General features: G+C 37.7%; 1 protein-coding gene across 2 annotated transcripts in view; it reads right to left on the bottom strand.

Moving 5' to 3' along the window:
• The window catches only part of LOC110465971, a 308,747-nt gene that overhangs the window by 25,679 nt on the left and 259,882 nt on the right, over positions 1-23,186 (bottom strand). For both annotated transcript variants that reach the window (XR_002464683.1, XM_021522269.1), the window contains exon 7: positions 9,310-9,613. Coding sequence is in view for 1 of the 2 variants with exons in the window: in XM_021522269.1 (XP_021377944.1) it covers positions 9,310-9,613 (304 nt within the window). In the remaining variant the exon portion in view is untranslated. The remainder of the gene's footprint in view (positions 1-9,309; positions 9,614-23,186) is intronic.

The raw sequence follows: 23,186 nt of genomic DNA on the forward strand, positions 1-23,186 counted from the left end.
TTTTTTAATACAATTGACCCCTGTGACCTTGAATATAATTGAAGGTCATTCATTTGAACAAACTTGGTAGCCCTTCACCCAAGCATGCTACTGGCCAAATATCATCTCCCTGGGCATTTTGGTTATTGAGAAGAAGATGTTTAAAGTTTTTGACATATTTGACCCCTGTGACCTTGAAAATAGGTGAAGGTCATTTATTTGAACAAACTTTGTAGCCCTTCATCCAAGTTTGCTTCTGGCCAAATATTGACACCCTAGGCCTTTCGGTTATTAAGAAGAAGTCGTTTAAAGTAAAATATTGACGCCGGACGGACGGACGGACGACGGACGCCGCGCCACGGAATAAGCTCACTTGGCACTTCGTGCCAGGTGAGCTAACCAGCTACACATGCATGTAGACGACCAGACAGAGCCACTTCTAATATACCAGCTACACATGTAGACGACCAGACAGAGCCACTTCTAATTTACCAGTTACACATGTAGACAACCAGACAGGGCCACTTCTAATATACCAGCTACACATGTAGAAGACCAGACAGAGCGACTTCTAATATACCAGCTTCACATGTAGACCACCAGACAGAGCCACTTCTAATATACCAGCTACACATGAAGACGACCAGACAGAGCCACTTCTAATATACCAGCTAACATGCAGACACATCGTATTTTGTCCGTAAATGTCACTCATTGTTGATTTAAATGCAAAGACAATTAAATAAAACACAACTATTGCCATCTACGTATCAGAACTGTGACAGTTATCGTAAGGAAGATGGACACCCAATTGGGTCACACAGCAATTGGTGACATGTATCCTTAACATCACACTTGGAACCCTTGATTCTGATTGGCTGATTACAGCTTGAAACCTGTCAACAATCATACTTAAATGTTGTTTCAACAAAATTTAACCCTAATCTTTGGAGACTATGAATTACACCTCGTTCTGAGACTATCAAGATTCTTAGAGACATTTTGCTATGACTTTTGATTCGGACATTTTAATATTACCTTTGACCTAAACAGATATCTTACTGTAATCTTTGACTATGAAGACCGACATTTTAATATGACCTTTGACCTAAACAGATATCTTACTGTAGACATTTTGATATGACCTTTGACCTAGACAGATATCTTACTGTAGACATTTTGATATGACCTTTGACCTAGACAGACATCTGCTATGACTTCTGACCTAGAGAGACATTCAACAATATCATTTGACCTAGAGACATTTTACTATGACCTTTGACCTAGATAGACATTTTGCTATGACCTCTAATTAAGGCAGACATTTTAGTTAAAGCCAACATAATTACTGCTATCTACATAGCAGGATTAAGCCATTACCCGAATTATTTCATAACAATTTCATTTCCAAATTTTATTGTATTTGTTGTGAATTTTAAAACAAATCAATATTTTATACAATTAAAGTTTTGCCTCCCAAATCAAATAGTTACGAGGTTTTTATCATTACTGTGGTGACATTTTAAATTCTGGTATATTTACTCATAAGATGACATAAAATAAATTTATTTGTTTTACTCAAAAACACAGGTATCATTGGTTACAGCAAAGAAAACAAGATTTTAAGCATGGCTGAAATAAATCATCCACCCAATTTCTCTCCACAGGGTGTCGTTGAGATTAAAGCTCGTTACTCCTCCTTTGTAATCGCAGCCATGTCACGTTTCAGACCTGTCTTTCTTCGCGATATCTACGATCCTACTGAACTCAATAAGTTATTGTTCGTAGACGTCTTTTGTCAGTCTGTCCCTTCTCTCTGTCAAGGTGACAAGAGTCTTAAACAAAATAAAAATGTCTCAAATCACAGCTAAAATCATTACAAGTCGCTTTATAGAGAAATGCCTAAATAAGATTAAGACCTTAAACCACATCACAGACAGACTGTGACAGTCCTCACGTCTGCAATACCGTACAAAGCCTCATTGTTTACATCACCACAGACAGAATCTGACAGTCCTCAGGTAGACAACACTTCCTACCATACAGAGCCCCATTGTTTACATCACCACAGACAGAATCTGATAGTCCTCAGGTAAACAACACTTCCTACCATACAGAGCCCCATTGTTTACATCACCACAGACAGAATCTGACAGTCCTCAGGTAAACAACACTTCCTACCATACAGAGCCCCATTGTTTACATCACCACAGACAGAATCTGACAGTCCTCAGGTAAACAACACTTCCTACCATACAGAGCCCCATTGTTTACATCACCACAGACAGAATCTGACAGTCCTCAGGTAAACAACACTTCCTACCATACAGAGCCCCATTGTTTACATCACCACAGACAGAATCTGACAGTCCTCAGGTAAACAACACTTCCTACCATACAGAGCCCCATTGTTTACATCACCACAGACAGAATCTGACAGTCCTCAGGTAAACAACACTTCCTACCATACAGAGCCCCATTGTTTACATCACCACAGACAGAATCTGACAGTCCTCAGGTAAACAACACTTCCTACCATACAGAGCCCCATTGTTTACATCACCACAGACAGAATCTGACAGTCCTCAGGTAAACAACACTTCCTACCATACAGAGCCCCATTGTTTACATCACCACAGACAGAATCTGACAGTCCTCAGGTAAACAACACTTCCTACCATACAGAGCCCCATTGTTTACATCACCACAGACAGAATCTGACAGTCCTCAGGTAAACAACACTTCCTACCATACAGAGCCCCATTGTTTACATCACCACAGACAGAATCTGACAGTCCTCAGGTAAACAACACTTCCTACCATACAGAGCCCCATTGTTTACATCACCACAGACAGAATCTGACAGTCCTCAGGTAAACAACACTTCCTACCATACAGAGCCCCATTGTTTACATCACCACAGACAGAATCTGACAGTCCTCAGGTAAACAACACTTCCTACCATACAGAGCCCCATTGTTTACATCACCACAGACAGAATCTGACAGTCCTCAGGTAAACAACACTTCCTACCATACAGAGCCCCATTGTTTACATCACCACAGACAGAATCTGACAGTCCTCAGGTAAACAACACTTCCTACCATACAGAGCCCCATTGTTTACATCACCACAGACAGAATCTGACAGTCCTCAGGTAAACAACACTTCCTACCATACAGAGCCCCATTGTTTACATCACCACAGACAGAATCTGACAGTCCTCAGGTAAACAACACTTCCTACCATACAGAGCCCCATTGTTTACATCACCACAGACAGAATCTGACAGTCCTCAGGTAAACAACACTTCCTACCATACAGAGCCCCATTGTTTACATCACCACAGACAGAATCTGACAGTCCTCAGGTAAACAACACTTCCTACCATACAGAGCCCCATTGTTTACATCACCACAGACAGAATCTGACAGTCCTCAGGTAAACAACACTTCCTACCATACAGAGCCCCATTGTTTACATCACCACAGACAGAATCTGACAGTCCTCAGGTAAACAACACTTCCTACCATACAGAGCCCCATTGTTTACATCACCACAGACAGAATCTGACAGTCCTCAGGTAAACAACACTTCCTACCATACAGAGCCCCATTGTTTACATCACCACAGACAGAATCTGACAGTCCTCAGGTAAACAACACTTCCTACCATACAGAGCCCCATTGTTTACATCACCACAGACAGAATCTGACAGTCGTCAGGTAAACAACACTTCCTACCATACAGAGCCCCATTGTTTACATCACCACAGACCGATTCAACAACCAAGCAAGCCGGGATCAGAGTTGGTGACAAACCCATTGAGCAATTGCATTTATAAAATTTGAAAATGTCTCGAAAAAAATCTCAAATTTTGGGTTCCTATCATACATATTTATTCCCTATCTTTTAGCTATACAATCATATGTGTAACGTATCAAAGTTAATGCTACACTTGAATCGGAATAAGGTTCATCAGTTTGGTATGAATAATACAGTCTAAGTTTGTTTTGAACGCAAACAGGAACTGAAAACTTATTTTGTGAGCAAACTCTTGCATGAGGCACACAAACTGCACAATAAATTGAGTTGACACTCGAACCAAACCGACAAAACAAAGTTTTGAAATGGAGCTAGCTCTGGGAGGCAGCAGGCAGCAGGCGCCATAAAAGGAAGAGGAAGGGAGATCACTCTGTGGCTCTGTTGTCGAGATATGGGTTACGTAAGGGTAGGGAGGTAGGGATATTTGAATCTTTTGTTGTTGGGCTACAAAGTTGGGTGTAGGTATTGTATATGCATACTAAAGTTATGGTAATTATTACTGAAATGAAAAGAGGTTTTCGAAAGCTGGCAAAATAAGTTTTCAATTCCTGTTTGCTCATTAGGAAGGATATCAATCCAAATAAACACATGGTTGTTATCTTCTTAATAAGAGCACTGTGAAAATGTATAAGTTAAATAGGGAGGTGGTGAAAGGGCATACCTAACATAGATACACAGGTATAAAAGTCTACCAGTACAGCGGTCCCATTGATGTTAAAGTTAAAAAGGGAGGTGGTGAAGGGGCCTACCTAACATAGATACACAGGGATAAAAGTCTACCAGTACAGCAGTCCTATTGATGTTTAAGTTAAATAGGGAGGTGGTGAAAGGGCATACCTAACATAGATACACAGGGCTAAAAGTCTAACAGTACAGCGGTCCTATTGATGTTTAAGTTAAATAGGGAGGTGGTGAAGGGGCCTACCTAACATAGATACACAGGGATAAAAGTCTACCAGTACAGCAGTCCTATTGATGTTTAAGTTAAATAGGGAGGTGGTGAAAGGGCATACCTAACATAGATACACAGGGCTAAAAGTCTAACAGTACAGCGGTCCTATTGATGTTTAAGTTAAATAGGGAGGTGGTGAAGGGGCCTACCTAACATAGATACACAGGGATAAAAGTCTACCAGTACAGCAGTCCTATTGATGTTTAAGTTAAATAGGGAGGTGGTGAAGGGGCCTACCTAACATAGATACACAGGGATAAAAGTCTACCAGTACAGCAGTCCTATTGATGTTTAAGTTAAATAGGGAGGTGGTGAAGGGGCCTACCTAACATAGATACACAGGGATAAAAGTCTACCAGTACAGCGGTCCTATTGATGTATAAGTTAAATAGGGAGGTGGTGAAGGGGCATACCTAACATAGATACACAGGGATAACAGTCTACCAGTACAGCGGTCCTATTGATGTATAAGTTAAATAGGGAGGTGGTGAAGGGGCATACCTAACATAGATACACAGGGATAACAGTCTACCAGTACAGTGGTCCTATTGATGTATAAGTTAAATAGGGAGGTGGTGAAAGGGCATACCTAACATAGATACACAGGGATAACAGTCTACCAGTACAGCGGTCCCATTGATGTATAAGTTAAATAGGAAGGTGGTGAAGGGGCCTACCTAACATAGATACACAGGGATAAAAGTCTACCAGTACAGCGGTCCTATTGATGTTTAAGTTAAATAGGGAGGTGGTGAAGGGGCCTACCTAACATTGATACACAGGGATAAAAGTCTACCAGTACAGCGGTCCCATTGATGTATAAGTTAAATAGGGAGGTGGTGAAGGGGCATACCTAACATAGATACACAGGGATAAAAGTCTACCAGTACAGCGGTCCTATTGATGTTTAAGTTAAATAGGGAGGTGGTGAAGGGGCATACCTAACATAGATACACAGGGCTAAAAGTCTACCAGTACAGCGGTCCTATTGATGTATAAGTTAAATAGGGAGGTGGTGAAGGGGCCTACCTAACATAGATACACAGGGCTAACAGTCTACCAGTACAGCGGTCCTATTGATGTATAAGTTAAATAGGGAGGTGGTGAAGGGGCCTACCTAACATAGATACACAGGGATAACAGTCTACCAGTACAGCGGTCCCTTTGATGTATAAGTTAAATAGGGAGGTGGTGAAGGGGCCTACCTAACATAGATACACAGGGATAACAGTCTACCAGTACAGCGGTCCCATTGATGTATAAGTAATACATGTTTTAAGACAGTGTTAACATGATATTATTGATTCATTGATGGACTGGCTACCAGCCACGAAGCTTTTATGAAGAATTTCTCAACTGCATTCTACTACTAGCTTACCTTCCCCCTGGTTCAGAACTTATAATCAGACATCCAAGTGACCAACATTATTAGACTGCTTTTTTTCTCTAAATAATTCAACATTCAAGAGATGGGGGGCAGTCTAATCCATTAGGTGTTAAGTTTGAAACCTTTTAAAATCAGGAGAAAATTATTGAAATTAAGCTAACTTTTAGGTGTAGCATGCTAGCATCAAAATATGTAGTAAGAACAGATATATTAGCTCCAATATACCATTCAATAAGTTACATAAAAAAATTGAAAAAAAAAAAGATTTGTAACTAGTGAGACATACAGATACTGTGTTTAATTCTTTGTAAAAGTTAGCAGATATCTTGGATTGTCTGTAACTGATTTGAACTATATAAAAAGTGCACTTAATAGTACCTCCTCTCGTTTCCTATCATCGGAGAAAGTTTTGTTGTTTTTAACAAAGTACAGTAAATATTTTACGATCACTGTGACAGTTATGAGCAAAAGTGATTTATATCCTGCTAAAAAAAATCAATTTCTAGGAGACAAATTTTCCCTGGAAGTTGGCAACGTCAGTGATAATTACCAGTGTAAAATGCCCATAAATATTTATTAAAATCATGTCTATTTTTAGGAGAGAAAAAAAAGACAATTTTTTAATCACAGCTTGGTAATTTAGTAGTCATTAAGTGGTGGTTAGCCTGAAGCATAACATTAATTACTACACAAACTGGTTTACACTAGAACAAGTGTTGTAAAACAGATAATATCCAAAGTGTTAGGTTTTTAGGTGTTAGATTGAATGGCATGTAAAGGTTATATTACTGAGGTTATCAACTCCAGTTTGCTATTATCATCATAAAGAGTAGGATATATACCATAAGCAGCTACAGGTATTTGTGCTCTGGTGGACTATGAGGAACACTCCTAAATTTGAATTTAAGGTATTTGTACTGATTTGCTGTGAAAATGCTGTTCACCCTTTGAAAATTCAAACTATTTTCATATACATGTCTTGGCCTATTAAAAGTTCTCAGTAATAAATTCAGGGGTAATAATTTTGAATAGCAAATGGTTGAGGACATTTGAAAAATACACAAGGGAGCTAACTCTAAGATAAATCACAGGTATCTTGTATTAAAAGATCTAGATAATCTATATCCTTAATTAGTAAGATTTGAAAAAAAAGTATTTATTTGGAACAGCATCAATCAATAAATGTAACTTTAGAAGATTGACATGTAGTGTGAAACTTATTAAAAGGCTAAAGGATGTATTGTATATAGCTACTTTGTAGATCGGACATTATACACACGTAAACTAATCCCCTTCACAAGATTCCCATACATTCTGCCACCTATAATGGGTTAACTCAATATTACAATACAGAGTTTGAAGAAGATATGGTGTTTCAGCTCTGTAATTATTTAATGTTTAATAAGACTTTATGAAGTGAAAACTTGATGGTACAGAGTTGGACATGCACAAGTTTATGAGACAATTGTAAAGTTTCATAAAAATCATTTTAAAATGTGTGTTTTTTTTGTGTCTGAGCACAGTGCTGGATTTAAAGGGGTATAACACTAAGTTTTAAATGGAATCAAATTTGAAATATTGGTATACAACAACAAGAGATAACTGCAATTATGATGTAAACAAATTCTCATTGCAATCATTATAGTAGTTAAGGAGAATTTGTCTGGACAAGTTTTCTAACCAAAAGGGTAAAATTAAAACTGTTAATACATAGGTGTAGTTTAGACAAAGGGGCATAACTCCCTTTAAGATGAACACACTGAAATTTTAGTGAGCAAAATTTCATTTAATATCAGACTAGTATGTTTAGGGGTAATTGTTGTGATGAGTTTTTTTTATGAAAATGAATTAGTACAACTCTCTCAAAATAGGAGGTAAATGTTTAAAAAAATATAAAATGATAGTCAAAGCTTTACAGATCTAGAGGGACCAGCCGGTATTGAAACATTACGACACATCTAATATGTACATTGTTTGTGTATAAATGAAAACTTTAAAATTATAATATGATGCTCTGGTAGTATAACAAAGTTCCTATCAAAATCAGTGGAGTAGTTTAGGAGATGTACTTGTGTGAAAAATCTACACCAGACAGATGGACAGATGGACAACTGGACAGAGAGCAGGACAACCTGATTGTAACTTGTGATTGTACAATAACTAAATGTTACTCTAACATTTACAAATAAAATATTACAACAATTTTACATCCGAAATGGTATATACCTTCCTATAGAGTACTCACTACACTTTCCTATCACCAGATTGATTGCCAGATTCAGACTCTTCAGACTGTCTTCATCCAGTATTTAGCGTAACTGAATTATTTTACATCTATTACTATCTTCGTTGTCACACCATTATTCAATGCAGAGTCTTCCTGTCATTTTTTTGCCATCGTGACAGTTTACCTGCGAGGGTATAATTTTCTAGGAGGCACTGGTGTAATAAGCTACACCAGACTACCATTTCAGGTTCCTGCGGGCCATAAAGGATTTCTAACTTGACAGTGGTAAAAATGGCTTATATCACTGTTTAATGACATTGTATGGGCTTATAATGAGCCCTTTCTTACTATGATGTTCCCTTAAGGTATAAACGATCTCTCACTGACTAAAAGAAAAACAGGTGCAAAAACATAGGATGCAAACAGACAAAACTCCATCACTGCATGATGTACTGTAATGCTTTAGCACTGGGAAAGCACCAGAAATGTCACAATATTTATACAAACTCATTACTAACCTCCGTAATTATCCCATTTTGAAGTCGTTTCAGAGATCATTAGAACAAATTTCGAAAATATCTTGAAAATTCTTAAAGAGTTTAATTTGGTGCAAATCTTTTACAAAGAAGGATTATTTTCTAGGAATATAGTTTCAAGTCAGCAGAATCTGTGGATTTGTTCCTTATAGACAGGAATATAATTAAAGTTTTGTATCAAATCCCTTCCTGAAGATAAACTGAATCAACTACTACCATTGAATTGCTGTCTCCATAAAGAAAAGGTGTAGATATTATTGGGTACTCACAGAGGTGTAGATATTATTGGGTACTCATGCACAGAGGTGTAGATATTATTGGGTACTCACAGATATTATTTCAACATTCAATAGTAAAAACCTTTAATTCAACAAGATCTCAAAATAAAAAAATGTCAACTTACGAATTAATGAGGTCTGTGGGAGGAATACTTTAAGAACATGTTTCGACGGTGTCCCGTGCTGCACTGCATAAACAACTGCCAGTGAAAACATCACACAGAAACAGACGAGGGCAGGTTTGGACAGTTTTCCGGGATTGCTGAAGAGGATTTTCTGGCTGGAACATACATGGTGACACAACCATGACGACACCACCTGGGCAGACATCTTGGTTGTTTCTATGGTAACGGTGTTGACAGCGGGCTGACGGAGACTCTGTGCTTCCACCTTGAGATCATTCTGTTTAAGGACTGAAGATTTTCCATTCTGTAAAGATATGAAATAACACGGTATTTATAGCCGCTGAGTTTTTGTAACTTTCTATAAACATGTGTTTTACTTAAAAGTATTGTGTAGTACGTACTTCAGAAATACATGAGCATTTTAATTTCAATGCATACATTTTCATGAACCTTTCACAATTGTCATGTCACAGTATAATCGTGTTTAGGATGATGACCAATCATATAGCATGTCACAGTATAAACGTGTTTAGGATGATGACCAATCATATACCTTATAACAGCCAACCCTCGGTGACAAACCCCCTAGTAACACTGTGAACACGTGAGAGATTGATGACTTTAACATACTTATCTAATTAGAGGGTTACAAAATCAGTGCTCACAGCATATCTTCTATCACATTACGCTTTCTTACACATTCATCTCCGCCGAAGGCTTTCCTCACAATTTTAGTTCATTAACTTTTTTATGATGATTAGTTCACAGTATGATCAAATAATGGCAACAGTCACCCTTCAGGATAATGAAATAAGTGTAGGAACCAGAATGTCTCCGATATAGTAGATTCCATTACATATATACATCTCGCTGATAAAAACGGCCCATAGAGCTGAACTTTTAACCTGTGTTTCCATGGCATTTGAGTCTTCCCAGCATGTTTGTACCCACCTATACAGCTGGGCAGACAAAACCCTCATGCTAATTCTTCCCCCTGTGATTTTGTTTTTTCTTACCATGGACAGGTGTATCCACCCTTTTCCTGGTGTGAGATATCCTTGCCTCACCCGCTCTACGGTCGAGACGGAGGAAATCCCCAGTCAAAATGTTTATTTGGGATTACCTAAACCATTGTTTGTATACAACATTTACCAGTCAATCTTATATATATATACCATATTTGGTGAGGTTGTACAGTATGTCAGGTGACCTGGTTGACCAATGGTCAGTCACCCTATTGATAACGTCTTCAGTCAGTTCAGGGGTGTTAAGTCTCGGCATCAGCACTGTCTGTTTTTGTTCGGGAATTCCCCGAGTTACATGTCCAAATAGAACAAAGGTTACNGCCGGGGAGCACCCCCTTTAAGTCACGTACATTTTTTAATCCTGGTTTGCTTTATGGTAATCTAACATAGTTTTAGGGTAGGTGACTATAGGAGTGTGCTTGGCTAGTCAGCTAGAGTATAACCGTTGTAAGTGCCTGTTGGGGATTGCCTCGTATGCCATGTTCTTACCTATAATTTGAACACTCAGGCACTGAATTCGAAGTCGCTCGATGCCTGTTTGCAGGGCTGCCTGCTTAAGCTACTCGCTCCACAGCTTGGGATCGCTCAAGCCTTGGGGATCGCCCCACAACTTATTTTAGTCACCAGCTTGAGATCGCTCAAACCAGGGATTGCCCCTCGTGTTGACTCTTTCTTTTAAGTTAAGTGTGTTGTTTTAATTTTCTTTTGTTGTAAATAGATATGTTTGTTACAAACTATGTTGTAGTTGGGATAAGCAACAGAGCAGCCCCTACGAATGCCAAAAGATAATTCATATAACCTGAACAAGTTACTTTAGACTCAATACATTTTTAAACTTTCATTCCTGTTATTGTTGTGCATAAAATGATTGCATGATGTCATGTCTACAATGCATTGAGCCTGTAGAAACAGGGTAAGAGAAAAAGAATCGTTCATCTCCTTGAGACAAGACGGGGAATCTCAACCTTCTTGGATTAAGATTCCTAAGTTGAACCTTGTGTCTGACAATTTAATCATTTTCCCCCTCGAGTTAAACTTCCTCTATCTCATCCCAAATGAAAGATTCTAATCTTCAACTGGGAAAAATCATAAAACCAAGAAATCTCAGCTCTTTTCTTAGAGTTGTTGAGACAAGAAATGGTCAATATTTCCAATAATGACTGTTACCCCAGCAGTCAGTAAGGGCTGCCAAGACAAAAATTGTCAACATTTTCAATAACGTCACTATAACTTCATTGAGTTCACTTATTTAGTTGGAATATTCACGTAACTTTCCCTCTGTAACTAAGAATGTGAAAGGTTTGTCACAAATACATTGTGGACTATAATTTAATCACATAGGAAAATAAAGTTCAGGGCTAGAAAATAAGGTTAAGCCCCATATTCTGAGACTAGTGAAATCTCCAGATGAACTAGTGGTTCTAAAATTTGATATTACTAATACCATGTTGAATAATATTTGGTTTGTGGACTATTAAAATTGGAAACCACTAGTCAAACTCACTACTGGTTTTGAAAATTAATTTCTAGCCCTGTAAATAAAGCAAACAGTTAAAAATCTTCATGTCCAGAAATTTCTAAAAGAGGAAGGGATATACCATTCCATTTATAGATCTGTAGTAGATATTTTGTTTAATTAATACAACATTTTGACAGGTTTGGCCCTATACCAATCTGACTTCCTGGCGGTTCACAGACCCAAACTGCTATTGAACTGGTATTAATGTTAGGATGAATTCAGTCGACTGTGAATGAAATAGCTCCTACTTTATGACAAGGTGATCTGCATCATATCCCTGTATACTGAAGTAAGCTTCCCTTCGTGTCACACCGACAGACATCAACACCATTACTGCATACATTTCTTCCTTTCTAGACTTTTCTACATTTGGAATATGACATTCACAATAACTATATAAAAGAGATTAAGTTTAAATTGCCCTTAACGGTGCAATTATAGAATTAACGACTACAAAATTTACAAAAACTTTAATCCCCCTTGCCCTATACTGATCATTCTTACAAGATTATATCAAATTGGTTTTGGACTTTCCAAAGAAGCCAGAAGATGAATTGTAAATGTAACATGGATGACATCTGAGGTAGACAGATCACCATGGCCATATGTCAGACTAACCAAGGCAATGTAAGGAGAGACAATAGTCTCTGATCCTCCTCCCACAGGGATCAAACACAGGGGATAATCGAGTAATCCTCCAAATCATATTACATAAAACTTGAATTCTTCTACATGTCTGGATCGAGTCACCAAGAAATCTTTTCCAAAACTATCTTGGTATCAAATTCAAATAATAATTGAAGTATGACGTTTTAATCACAATGTATTTTTGAAACCTTCAGTACCTTTGTAGTTAATTTCTATCAAGTAAATGCCAAAGGATAAAACACAAGGGGAACACAAATATAATATTGCCTGAGTTTGTCCTTACACTATTAACACAGGTATGATATTGACCGTGTTACTGACCCTGTCAACCTTACACTATTAATACAGGTTTGATATAGACCGTGTTACTGACCCTGTCAACCTTACACTATTAACACAGGTATGATATTGACCGTGTTACTGACCCTGTCAACCTTACCAATGTCTTAATTACCCTCCTTTCCCAGTAATTGCACTAAGAACTAGAGAGTTGATCTTTTGCCTGAGTATTGTTGATTAAGCCCTATTAAACATTTAGTTGATCTTCACTTTTCCCCCATCCATCTTACAGCCACACATGGGTTAGCCTGCATCCTAACTTGTAACCCTGAACTCTTCAAACCCATCAGTTAAATACAGAGATGTTTTAACCTTTGTAATCATAACTAAAATTCACCAATTTTATGTCATTTTGTTTCCGATTCACTGTTTGAAATTCCAGTTATCTATTTTGCTCCCAGCCTACTGTCCATAAGATCCTTTGTACAAAGCTGCTGATAATTCTTCCAATTTAGTTGTACCCTACAGCTCAGAACTGCAGGGTAAAATTTAGTTTGAAGTTAATATCTCCACAGATCTAGCTGCTGGTGAGATCACCTTCCTGCGTCTCTGTGGGCATATGAACACCTTGAAACAAGTTTATGATCTTCCAGAATTAAACACACACAGGTTTCAATGCACTTCTAGGCTCTTATCAAGCACAATGGATTTTATGAATTCAAATTTCAAATGATTTATGGCTATCATGGTTTCAATTGAAATCAAATTTCTTTGAAACCATGTAACCCATGTATTTGATAGTTCTGCTATCTCATTGGAGTTTCCTCACAGAACAAATATGGCCATCTAAATTCTATCTCTTCATCGATGTTTGAGTCCAAATTTTGTTACAGAATGCTGAATCTTGTAAACTCTTTAATAGCCATTCCCAATGGGTCTAAATGTAACAATCAGGGTCAACAGAAGTCTTGGAATAGAAACGCACTGCTTGTAATGTAATCATAAATAGATGTACCATATATTACAATGCTGCCTAAAGACATTGATGATATGACAGCCACCCTACATCCCTGGACTTTCTCATATACAGTCTATTTGGTGTACTATGATATGACAGCCACCCTACATCCCTGGACTTTCTCATATACTGTCTATTTGTTGTACTATGATATGACAGCCACCCTTCATCCCTGGACTTTCTCATATACACTCTATTTGTTGTACTATGATATGACAGCCACCCTACATCCCTGGACTTTCTCATAATATTACACTCTATTTGTTGTACTATGATATGACAGCCACCCTACATCCCTGGACTTTCTCTTATACAGGCTATGTGTTGTACTATGATATGACAGCCACCCTACATCCCTGGACTTTCTTATATACAGTCTATTTGTTGTACTATGATATGACGGCCACCCTACATCCCTGGACTTTCTCATATACAGTATATTTGTTGTACTATGATATGACAGCCACCCTACATCCCTGGGCTTTCTCATATACAGTCTATTTGTTGTACTATGATTTGACAGCCACCCTACATCCCTGGACTTTCTCATATACAGTCTATCTTGTTGTACTAGCACCTTTAGTCCACACTGACTTGATTGTGAAGCCTCTGGATCACTTGAGACAAACATTCTGTCATTCCCTCTGTCCCCCACCCCACCCCCAAACTATTACAGAATAGTGAGACAACCAACTTAGTGGTTGGTGAATAGATGAGGCTCCAGAAACATTTTTAAGGATCCTTGTCCCATTGCACTGTTTTTTCCCCTTATATATATATAGTAACGCCATCATCTTAATTTTGCTTTGAAGATAATATAGTTGTAGCACAGCTGTGCCGTTAGACACTTCCGTAGTTTAATCGGTTAAAGTGATAGTATAACAATCTGAGCTAGTCCTATGTTGGTATTCCAGTCTAACCTCACTGAATATTTTATATCTAATATTTCATCTTTACTTCATAAAGGTTCTGCAAGGAAAATTTCCTTTTTCAGAAATGATTTATCAAAGCAATTAATTAAATCATGCCGAAAAAATCTCCGTTTCCAGATTGTGGTCACAGATTTTGGTAGTGATACGGGGCTCCTAAATATCACACACGATGTATGCAAACAAAATATAAAGACTTTTTTAACATCTCCATTATTTCCAACTGAAATAAATATCTTGAAAAGCTAAATTTAAAATATTTGTAACAAACAAACTAGCAACATGATGTACTTTTTTTATCATTTTTATTGATGCGTCGATATTGAACACATCTTTTTCAGTTTATTCACCCTTTTTTACCAGTGACATGTATTTATTAAGCACTTCACTTTGAACCTGTTTATTTACATTTCTATTTACATGTACTCATTGAACATTTGCTCTGCCAGAGATTCCAACAATACACTTATCATCATCTATATATTGATATTGATATATACAAACACGCTTCAATCACACTTACTCCTGAATGTGACCCAATATAACGACTGTTGCTGAATGAACTGTCTCTCTGAGCAAATACACACCATTTATAGACCTCTTTTATGTGTACCGTTATTTGATCTGCCCAAAGCTCTTCCCTGACACAAGCAATGAGTGCTGCAGACTCAAAATTCACTTTGATAAAGTCTGATATCCTATATAATCCAGTGTTAGAGGCAGTCTAAAAGTATTTGTTCCTTTAATCAAATACACAACTACATCTGGAAATGGGACAGACACTTCAATGATATATCAAATCTATACACAACAGTTATAGCTTTCAAATGGGAAGGGTGTCTATCAACTTCATCAAATTATCTCCCCTTGGGGCCTGGAATGTCGCTAACTGTTAGGAGTGATGTGTTTGAAGTAATCCCTGGTGTTCCCCGAGGATCGTGTGTTCTGTGCGTGTAGTATATCATTTTGTTCAATAGTAATTGGTGAAATAAGTTGTCAAATATCACCCTGAACGTAACAGATTTAACAATTGATAACACATTCCTCACGCACCATTTCTCACTCTTTTCAAAAGGTGTCATGAATGATGTTTAACAGTATAATTTGATAGACATTCATCTCATTTGAAGGCTGGAGTTGTTCTTTACAGAATTTATTTATCATTACATTTAATTCAAGAAATTTCATGGATATAAAGCTGCATACTGCCACTGGAAAAAGGTTTGTCATAAACTGCAAACATTCTAAAACACTGAATAACATTTATCAATTACAGACTTTCATTGAAGTGAATATTAAGTCATATGGACCTAAGAAAGAGTTATTGACCACAAGGAGTTTGAGCATTCTGATGTTACAATTATTATTGAAATGACATCATTAAGTATATATATTGACCTGATGTTACAAGAAATAGTATCACCAAGTTATCAAACGTCATCAACCTCAATGTGAGTGTGATTCAACCAATGAGGATGTAGGAAAACAAAATATTGCGATATATCGTCAAAAATAATACACATTTGTATTATATCATATTTACATTTGTGAGAAATAAAAACCTTGCCACATTTTTGATAAAGAAATACAAAATATGACAAGCATTCAGAACACAGTGACCATCAAGTCATTGATATATATAAACTTAAATATATAATGGATTTATTTAATCAATCTTGATTTTTTCTATCAAAATTCCCATTCAGTGTAAAGATATTGAATTAACCAATAACTATTATAAAGCACTGGTATGTTTACTCTGTTACAGTGCTATACAAATGTAATAAAAGATATCAAAGTTTTCTCCAAACTTGATTACAATAATATTTATATCCTAAGCTGATACTAAGAACCATGTGTACATTGTTGTAACTGATAACAAGCAATTTGCCTGACAATACCATATAAATAAAAACAGTTCACCCACCACTTTGGACTTTCTCCAAGCCTATTCCATCTTTGTTGGCCAGCCTTATCCAAACAGACAATAAATATGTCCTCATTGTCAGCTCCTTGCCTACGTTAACTTACTGGTATGTTTGAAGGATCACCTAATCTATCTGATACCCACAACAAGCTGTGTTTCTCTCAGGTCCATATAACCACCTACTCACCAAGTTCATAACAAATATATTAGCTTTCAAATTATGCTATGTTTTATCATTCAGCAAGATGGAGGGTAAGAACTGTCAAGAGAAAAGCTCTGCATCTTTCTGAGAGCATTATAAATGACATTACAATTGAACTTATGTCATAAAGGGAATATTTAAAGCTGCTATCTGAAAGAGCTAATTAAGCCACATGCAAGTCCATACACTGAATAAATATCTGATAAATTCATTTGTAAATTCTAGAATTAGTTATAAAATGTTGCTGATGAAGTGAATGAAATATTATGCTAGAATCAACAATATTTGAACTAATTCCTACGGTGTTGTGTGCTAGTGTGTTGAATCATGATTCCAGACTTTACGGTCTTTTGATGATGTGGTTTGAAGTTTTTAACGTATTTGATGCCTGTGATATTGAGCAGGTCAAGGTCATATATATGATAAACAGTTTATAGCACTCTATATCCCTGGTGAGTTTACAGTAACCAGCCAAAAATATCATGACCCTATAGGAATTTCAGTTCTTGAGAAGAGGCTTTTTAAAGAAAAAGTTGCAGACAGATGATGAATGCCACATCATATTATTAGTTCTCATATCTCTTTGTGCCAGATGGGGTTATAAAAATGTCCACTAAATTTACATCAAAAATGATTTGATTTTGACAATCACAGAACTATACACGCATATTTGTGCGAGTGATGCCGCCTGCCTGTATATCAAAGTTTTATCAGCATAACTTCAAATTGGTGAAGATAAATTTGTATTAGAACGAGAAAACCCCCCAGAACCCGTACTAATACCACACCTTTGGGGTGATTTAAAGAGAATAGATAATAGAATGGGATTACTTCAGCTGTAACAATAGTCTAATGGCACAGACACACATACAGCTAGAATAGGAAAACTCTTCAAAAGCACAATAAAAATCTGCATAGAGTGTCCTTGGATACACTATATACAAATACATTATGGAAACGCAGAAGGGCTGTTATCCTTGAAATGGTTTATACAATCAGCATCATGTTTGATATCCCTATAGTGTTACACAAAAACTGTTTTACGACAACAGATTCGCATAGATTTATTCAAAGATAACAAATTTTCTATCATTAAAACAGAACCTGATAACAAACAGCCACAGAAATATTTCTTTATAATCTCTAACTGTCAAACATTCTTAATACATTCCAGTGATATGGGCACTCACTGGTTTAGCATTGACAAAATTAACCTTTAGACAAAAACGGAAGCGCTTTGATATTCAGTGATGCATAATCCAAACATCAAAGTAGCATTACGGAGCTGTTTTGGTAACAGGCAGTTGTAATAATTAGTGGGCTGATCAATGCGTTAGAATAACAAAACAGCTGGAGGCTTTTAGAGGAATGTCTTAATACCCACACGTCATCCTAATCTCAAGTCAACCTACCCCATCAGTTACCGTAGTTACCATAGTGTATCCATGATAATCCCACGCTCTGTTAGGAGACACTTTCCTCCCCCATCTAATCCCTGATTATACTTAAGAGTGTATGCTATCTCCATTAGACAGATTATACCTGTAATTTGTGTAGGGTTATCTCCCCTATCCATCATACCTGTGATCTGTGTAAGAGTTATCTCCCTTATCCATCATACCTGTGATCTGTGTAAGAGTTATCTCCCTTATACATCATACCTGTGATCTGTGTAAGAGTTATCTCCCTTATACATCAATCATGTGATCTGGGTAAGAGTTATCTCTGTGATAACTCATAGCTGTTATTTATGTTTATCTTCCTTTATATCAGTAATTTTTGTCAAGATATCTATTACTAAAAGTTGCTTACTTATCTTTATCTTGTTATTCAGAATTATCTGAGTGTTTTAATAAATTACTTCTCAAACACCATCATCAATAAATTAATTAACTTCATATCATCATTCGTCGTTAATTACAGAAGAGAAGCAATTGTCACCATAATGTTGCATATCTCGTTAAGATATAAAGTCAGATCTCGGGTAAGAAGCTATTTCTGTAGTAGATATTAATGTGACAAATTCAGAATTAATTTAGGTTGCACATTCTATGACATTATATAGAACTAAGAAGCCCTCTGATCTAATGTAGGAGATAGTTTTCGTGAGTATTAAGATATATTAGAGATGAAGGTACCGGCACATAATGTACACAAGATCCGGCAATACCTCCATTGGAGATTTGGGTTCAAATTAAAGTGGAAGGAAATGTGTGAGAATGTAATATTTTTGTTTGACCCAACTGAGACAAACATGTTTGAAAAAGTATTCGTATCCTTGTTAAAACAATACCAGACTAGTCTCCTTGTAACTACCCATACTCAACCCTGTGTTCTAGGGGGAGTTAATGTCAGTGGCATACCTGCCAAGTGACCCGATTTCGTCGGGTTACACCCGGGATTTTAGCCTTTCACCTGCTTTTATAACTTCACCCGCTGGGTAACGATTTTGACCCGGATTTTGTCAATTTCACCCGTTTTCACCCGGAATCTTTTCGTATATTAGAAGTTACCGAAGTCACTCGGAATTCTCTAGACTTTTCCATCCTTCTTCACAAGAAAGACGATCTATTTTTTGTTTTCGTTTCTCACCAACAGGTAAGTTGCGAGTTGTTTATATACGTACTAGAACAGTTTTTCCAAATGTTTATACAAATACCGTTGTTACTGAACTTGCTGGCAGCTCATTAGTCAGGTATTTTAACAAATAATAGAGTTGTTTTTACAATTGTATTTACGTAGAATAGATCGTATTTTGAAGGTAACATTATNATATCGTAGGAAAATGAGTTTTAGTGTATAAAGTCCTGCGGTCGTGGACCAAACGCTGCATTCTGCACTCTAGTCTTTGTAAATCGCATATTTCAGTTTGATCTGGTGCTTAAAACGACGTTACTAAGACATTCAAAAACACGCACAGGCATTTGATGATTTGTTTTTGTCAATCAAAATTATCCTAACAATAAGAGTTCAAACCCTACTCGTATAAAACTGATATTTTATATGAGTAGGGTGCAACTTCTTATTGTCAGGACCATTTTTATTGACAGAAACAAAATGGTATTTTATATGAGCAGAATGTGACATGTTATTGTCAGGACCATTTTAATTGACATAAAAAGTGCCTGTGGAAACACAGTATCATATATATTATTATGTATTAATTTCATAAGTTGTGTTGTTGACAAACCTTTTTATTTTTCAGCTTTGAATTTGGTATTGTGGATGAGGATTAGCTAGATCTGCTGGGAGAACAGTTCAATGAATGTAGAATGTAACTAAACATCATTAAAATATTTAAGTTCTAATTTAATATCTCTTTTTCTTATATTTGTTGCGAAAAAAGTCGTCGTGCACTATGACCCTCTTTTTTATTTCCAAAAGAGGGTCATCACCCTCTTTTAGTATGTCCGGGGTTGGCAGGTATGCAGTGATATCACCAGACTAGTCTCCCTTGTAACTACCCATACTCATGCAACCCTGTGTTCTAGGGGGAATTAATGTCAGTGATATCACCAGACTAGTCCCCCTTGTAACTACCCTTACTCAACCCTGTGTTCTATGGGGAGTTAATGTCAGTGAAATCACCAGACTAGTCCCCCTTTTAACTACCCATACTCAACCCTGTGTTCTAGGGGGAATTAATGTCAGTGATATCACCAGACAAGTCTCCCTTGTAACTAACCTTACTCATCCCTGTGTTCTAGGGGGAATTAATGTCAGTGATATCACTAGACTAGTACCCCTTGTAACTACCCTCACTCAACCCTGTGTTCTAGGGGGAATTAATGTCAGTGATATCACCAGACTAGTACCCCTTGTAACTATCCACTCAACCCTGTGTTCTAGGGGGGAATTAATGTCAGTGATATCACTAGACTAGTCCCCCTTGTAACTATCCACTCAACCCTGTGTTCTAGGGGGAATTAACGTCAGTGATATCACCAGACAAGTCGCCCTTGTAACTAACCTTACTCAACCCTGTGTTCTACGGGGAATTAATGTCAGTGATATAACAATACCAGACTAGTCTCCTTTTAACTACCCATACTCATCCCTGTGTTCTAGGGGGAATTAACGTCAGTGATATCACCAGACAAGTCGCCCTTGTAACTAACCTTACTCAACCCTGTGTTCTACGGGGAATTAATGTCAGTGATATCACCAGACTAGTCAACCCTCTACCTACCCATACTCAACCCTGTGTTCTAGGTGGAGTTAATGTCAGTGATATCTCCAGACTAGTCTCCCTTGTAACTTCCCTTACTCAACCCTGTGTTCTAGGGGGAAGTAATGTCAGTGATATCACCAGACCAGTCTCCCTTGTAACTACCCTTACTCAACCCTGTGTGCTAGGGGGAATTAATGTCAGTGATATCAACAGACTAGTCCCCCTTTTAACTACCCATACTTAACCCTGTGTTCTAGGGGGAATCAATGTCAGTGATATCACCAGACTAGACCCCCTTGTAACTACCCTTACTCGTTCTAGGGGGAGTTAATGTCAGTGATATTACCAGACTAGTCCCCCTTGTACCTCCCCTTACTCAACCCTGTGTTCTAGGGGGAATTAATGTCAGTGATAGAACCAGACTAGTCCCCCTTGTAACTACCCATACTCAACCCTGTGTTCTAGGGGGAATTAATGTCAGTGATATCACCAGACTAGTCCCCCTTGTAACTACCTATACTCAACCCTGTGTTCTAGGGGGAATTAACGTCAGTGATATCACCAGACTAGTCCCCCTTGTAACTACCTATACTCAACCCTGTGTTCTAGGGGGAATTAATGGCAGTGATATCACCAGACTAGTCCCCCTTTTAACTTCCCTTACTCAACCCTGTGTTCTACGGGGAATTAATGTCAGTGATATCACCAGACTAGTCCCCCTTGTAACTACCCATACTCAACCCTGTGTTCTAGGGGGGAATTAATGTCAGTGATATCACCAGACTAGTCCCCCTTTTAACTACCCATACTCAACCCTGTGTTCTCGGGGGAATTAATGTCAGTGATATCACCAGACTAGTCCCCTTGTAACTACCCTTACTCAACCCTGTGTTCTAGGGGGAGTTAATGTCAGTGATATCACCAGACAAGTCTCCCTTGTAACTATATATTGTACCCTTACTCAACCCTGTGTTCTAGGGGGAATTAATGTCAGTGATATCACCAGACAAATCCCCCTTGTAACTACCCTTACTCAACTCTGTGTTCTAGGGGGAATTAATGTCAGTGATATCACCAGACTAGTCCCCTTGTACCTACCCATACTCATGCAACCCTGTGTTCTAGGGGGAGTTAATGTCAGTGATATCACTAGACTAGTCCCCCTTGTAACTACCCTTACTCAACCCTGTGTTCTAGGGGGAATTAATGTCAGGGATAGAACCAGACTAGTCCCCCTTGTAACTACCCTTACTCAACCCTGTGTTCTAGGGGGAGTTAATGCCAGTGATATCACCAGACTAGTCCCCTTGTACCTACCCATACTCATGCAACCGTGTGTTCTAGGGGGAGTTAATGTCAGTGATATCACCAGACTAGTCCCCCTTGTAACTACCCTTACTCAACACTGTGTTCTAGGGGGAATTAATGTCAGTGATATCACTAGACTAGTCCCCTTGTACCTACCCATACTCATGCAACCGTGTGTTCTAGGGGGAGTTAATGTCAGTGATATCACCAGACTAGTCCCCTTGTACCTACCCATACTCAACCCTGTGTTCTAGGGGGAATTAATGTCAGTGATTTCACCAGACCTTCCTGATGTTTGATAGATAGACAGAAAACATGAAAAAGGGGACATAAACAGAGGAGGAAGAAGATGCTGCGGTTCACTGTGTGTGATAAATAGACAGTGGAATAGGTAACAGATACCAGCAAACCTCTGATGGACAAGCATCAGAGGAATTAAACACAAACGACAAAAACAGAACAACGAAAAGGAGAAATAGGACCTTAAGGCAACATGGAAGATAAATGAGAGGGATATATAGAACACGATGTAATTTGGGTGCATTTGATTGATGTGAGGACATAGACATAAACATTTAAAAACCAGAGAAAGAAATAAGATATGGGGTTCCATTAAACAAGCCTGCGAAGGATATGGCGGTCTTTGTAATCTTTAGCTGGATTGTTTCAAGATCAGATTCCAAGGTCAATAATTTCATTCCATTGACAATTCAATAAGGTGATTGATAAATTTAGGTTTGATGGTCATAATAAATATGAAACAAAACCAAAACCAAATGAGCATTACTCAGTGTATATTATATTTCACATCCAGTAAAAACTAACACCACCACAAACACTAGGAGGTCATG

The sequence above is a fragment of the Mizuhopecten yessoensis genome, unplaced genomic scaffold (assembly GCF_002113885.1).
Source record: "Mizuhopecten yessoensis strain PY_sf001 unplaced genomic scaffold, ASM211388v2 scaffold213, whole genome shotgun sequence".
Taxonomy (NCBI): Eukaryota; Metazoa; Mollusca; class Bivalvia; order Pectinida; family Pectinidae; genus Mizuhopecten; species Mizuhopecten yessoensis.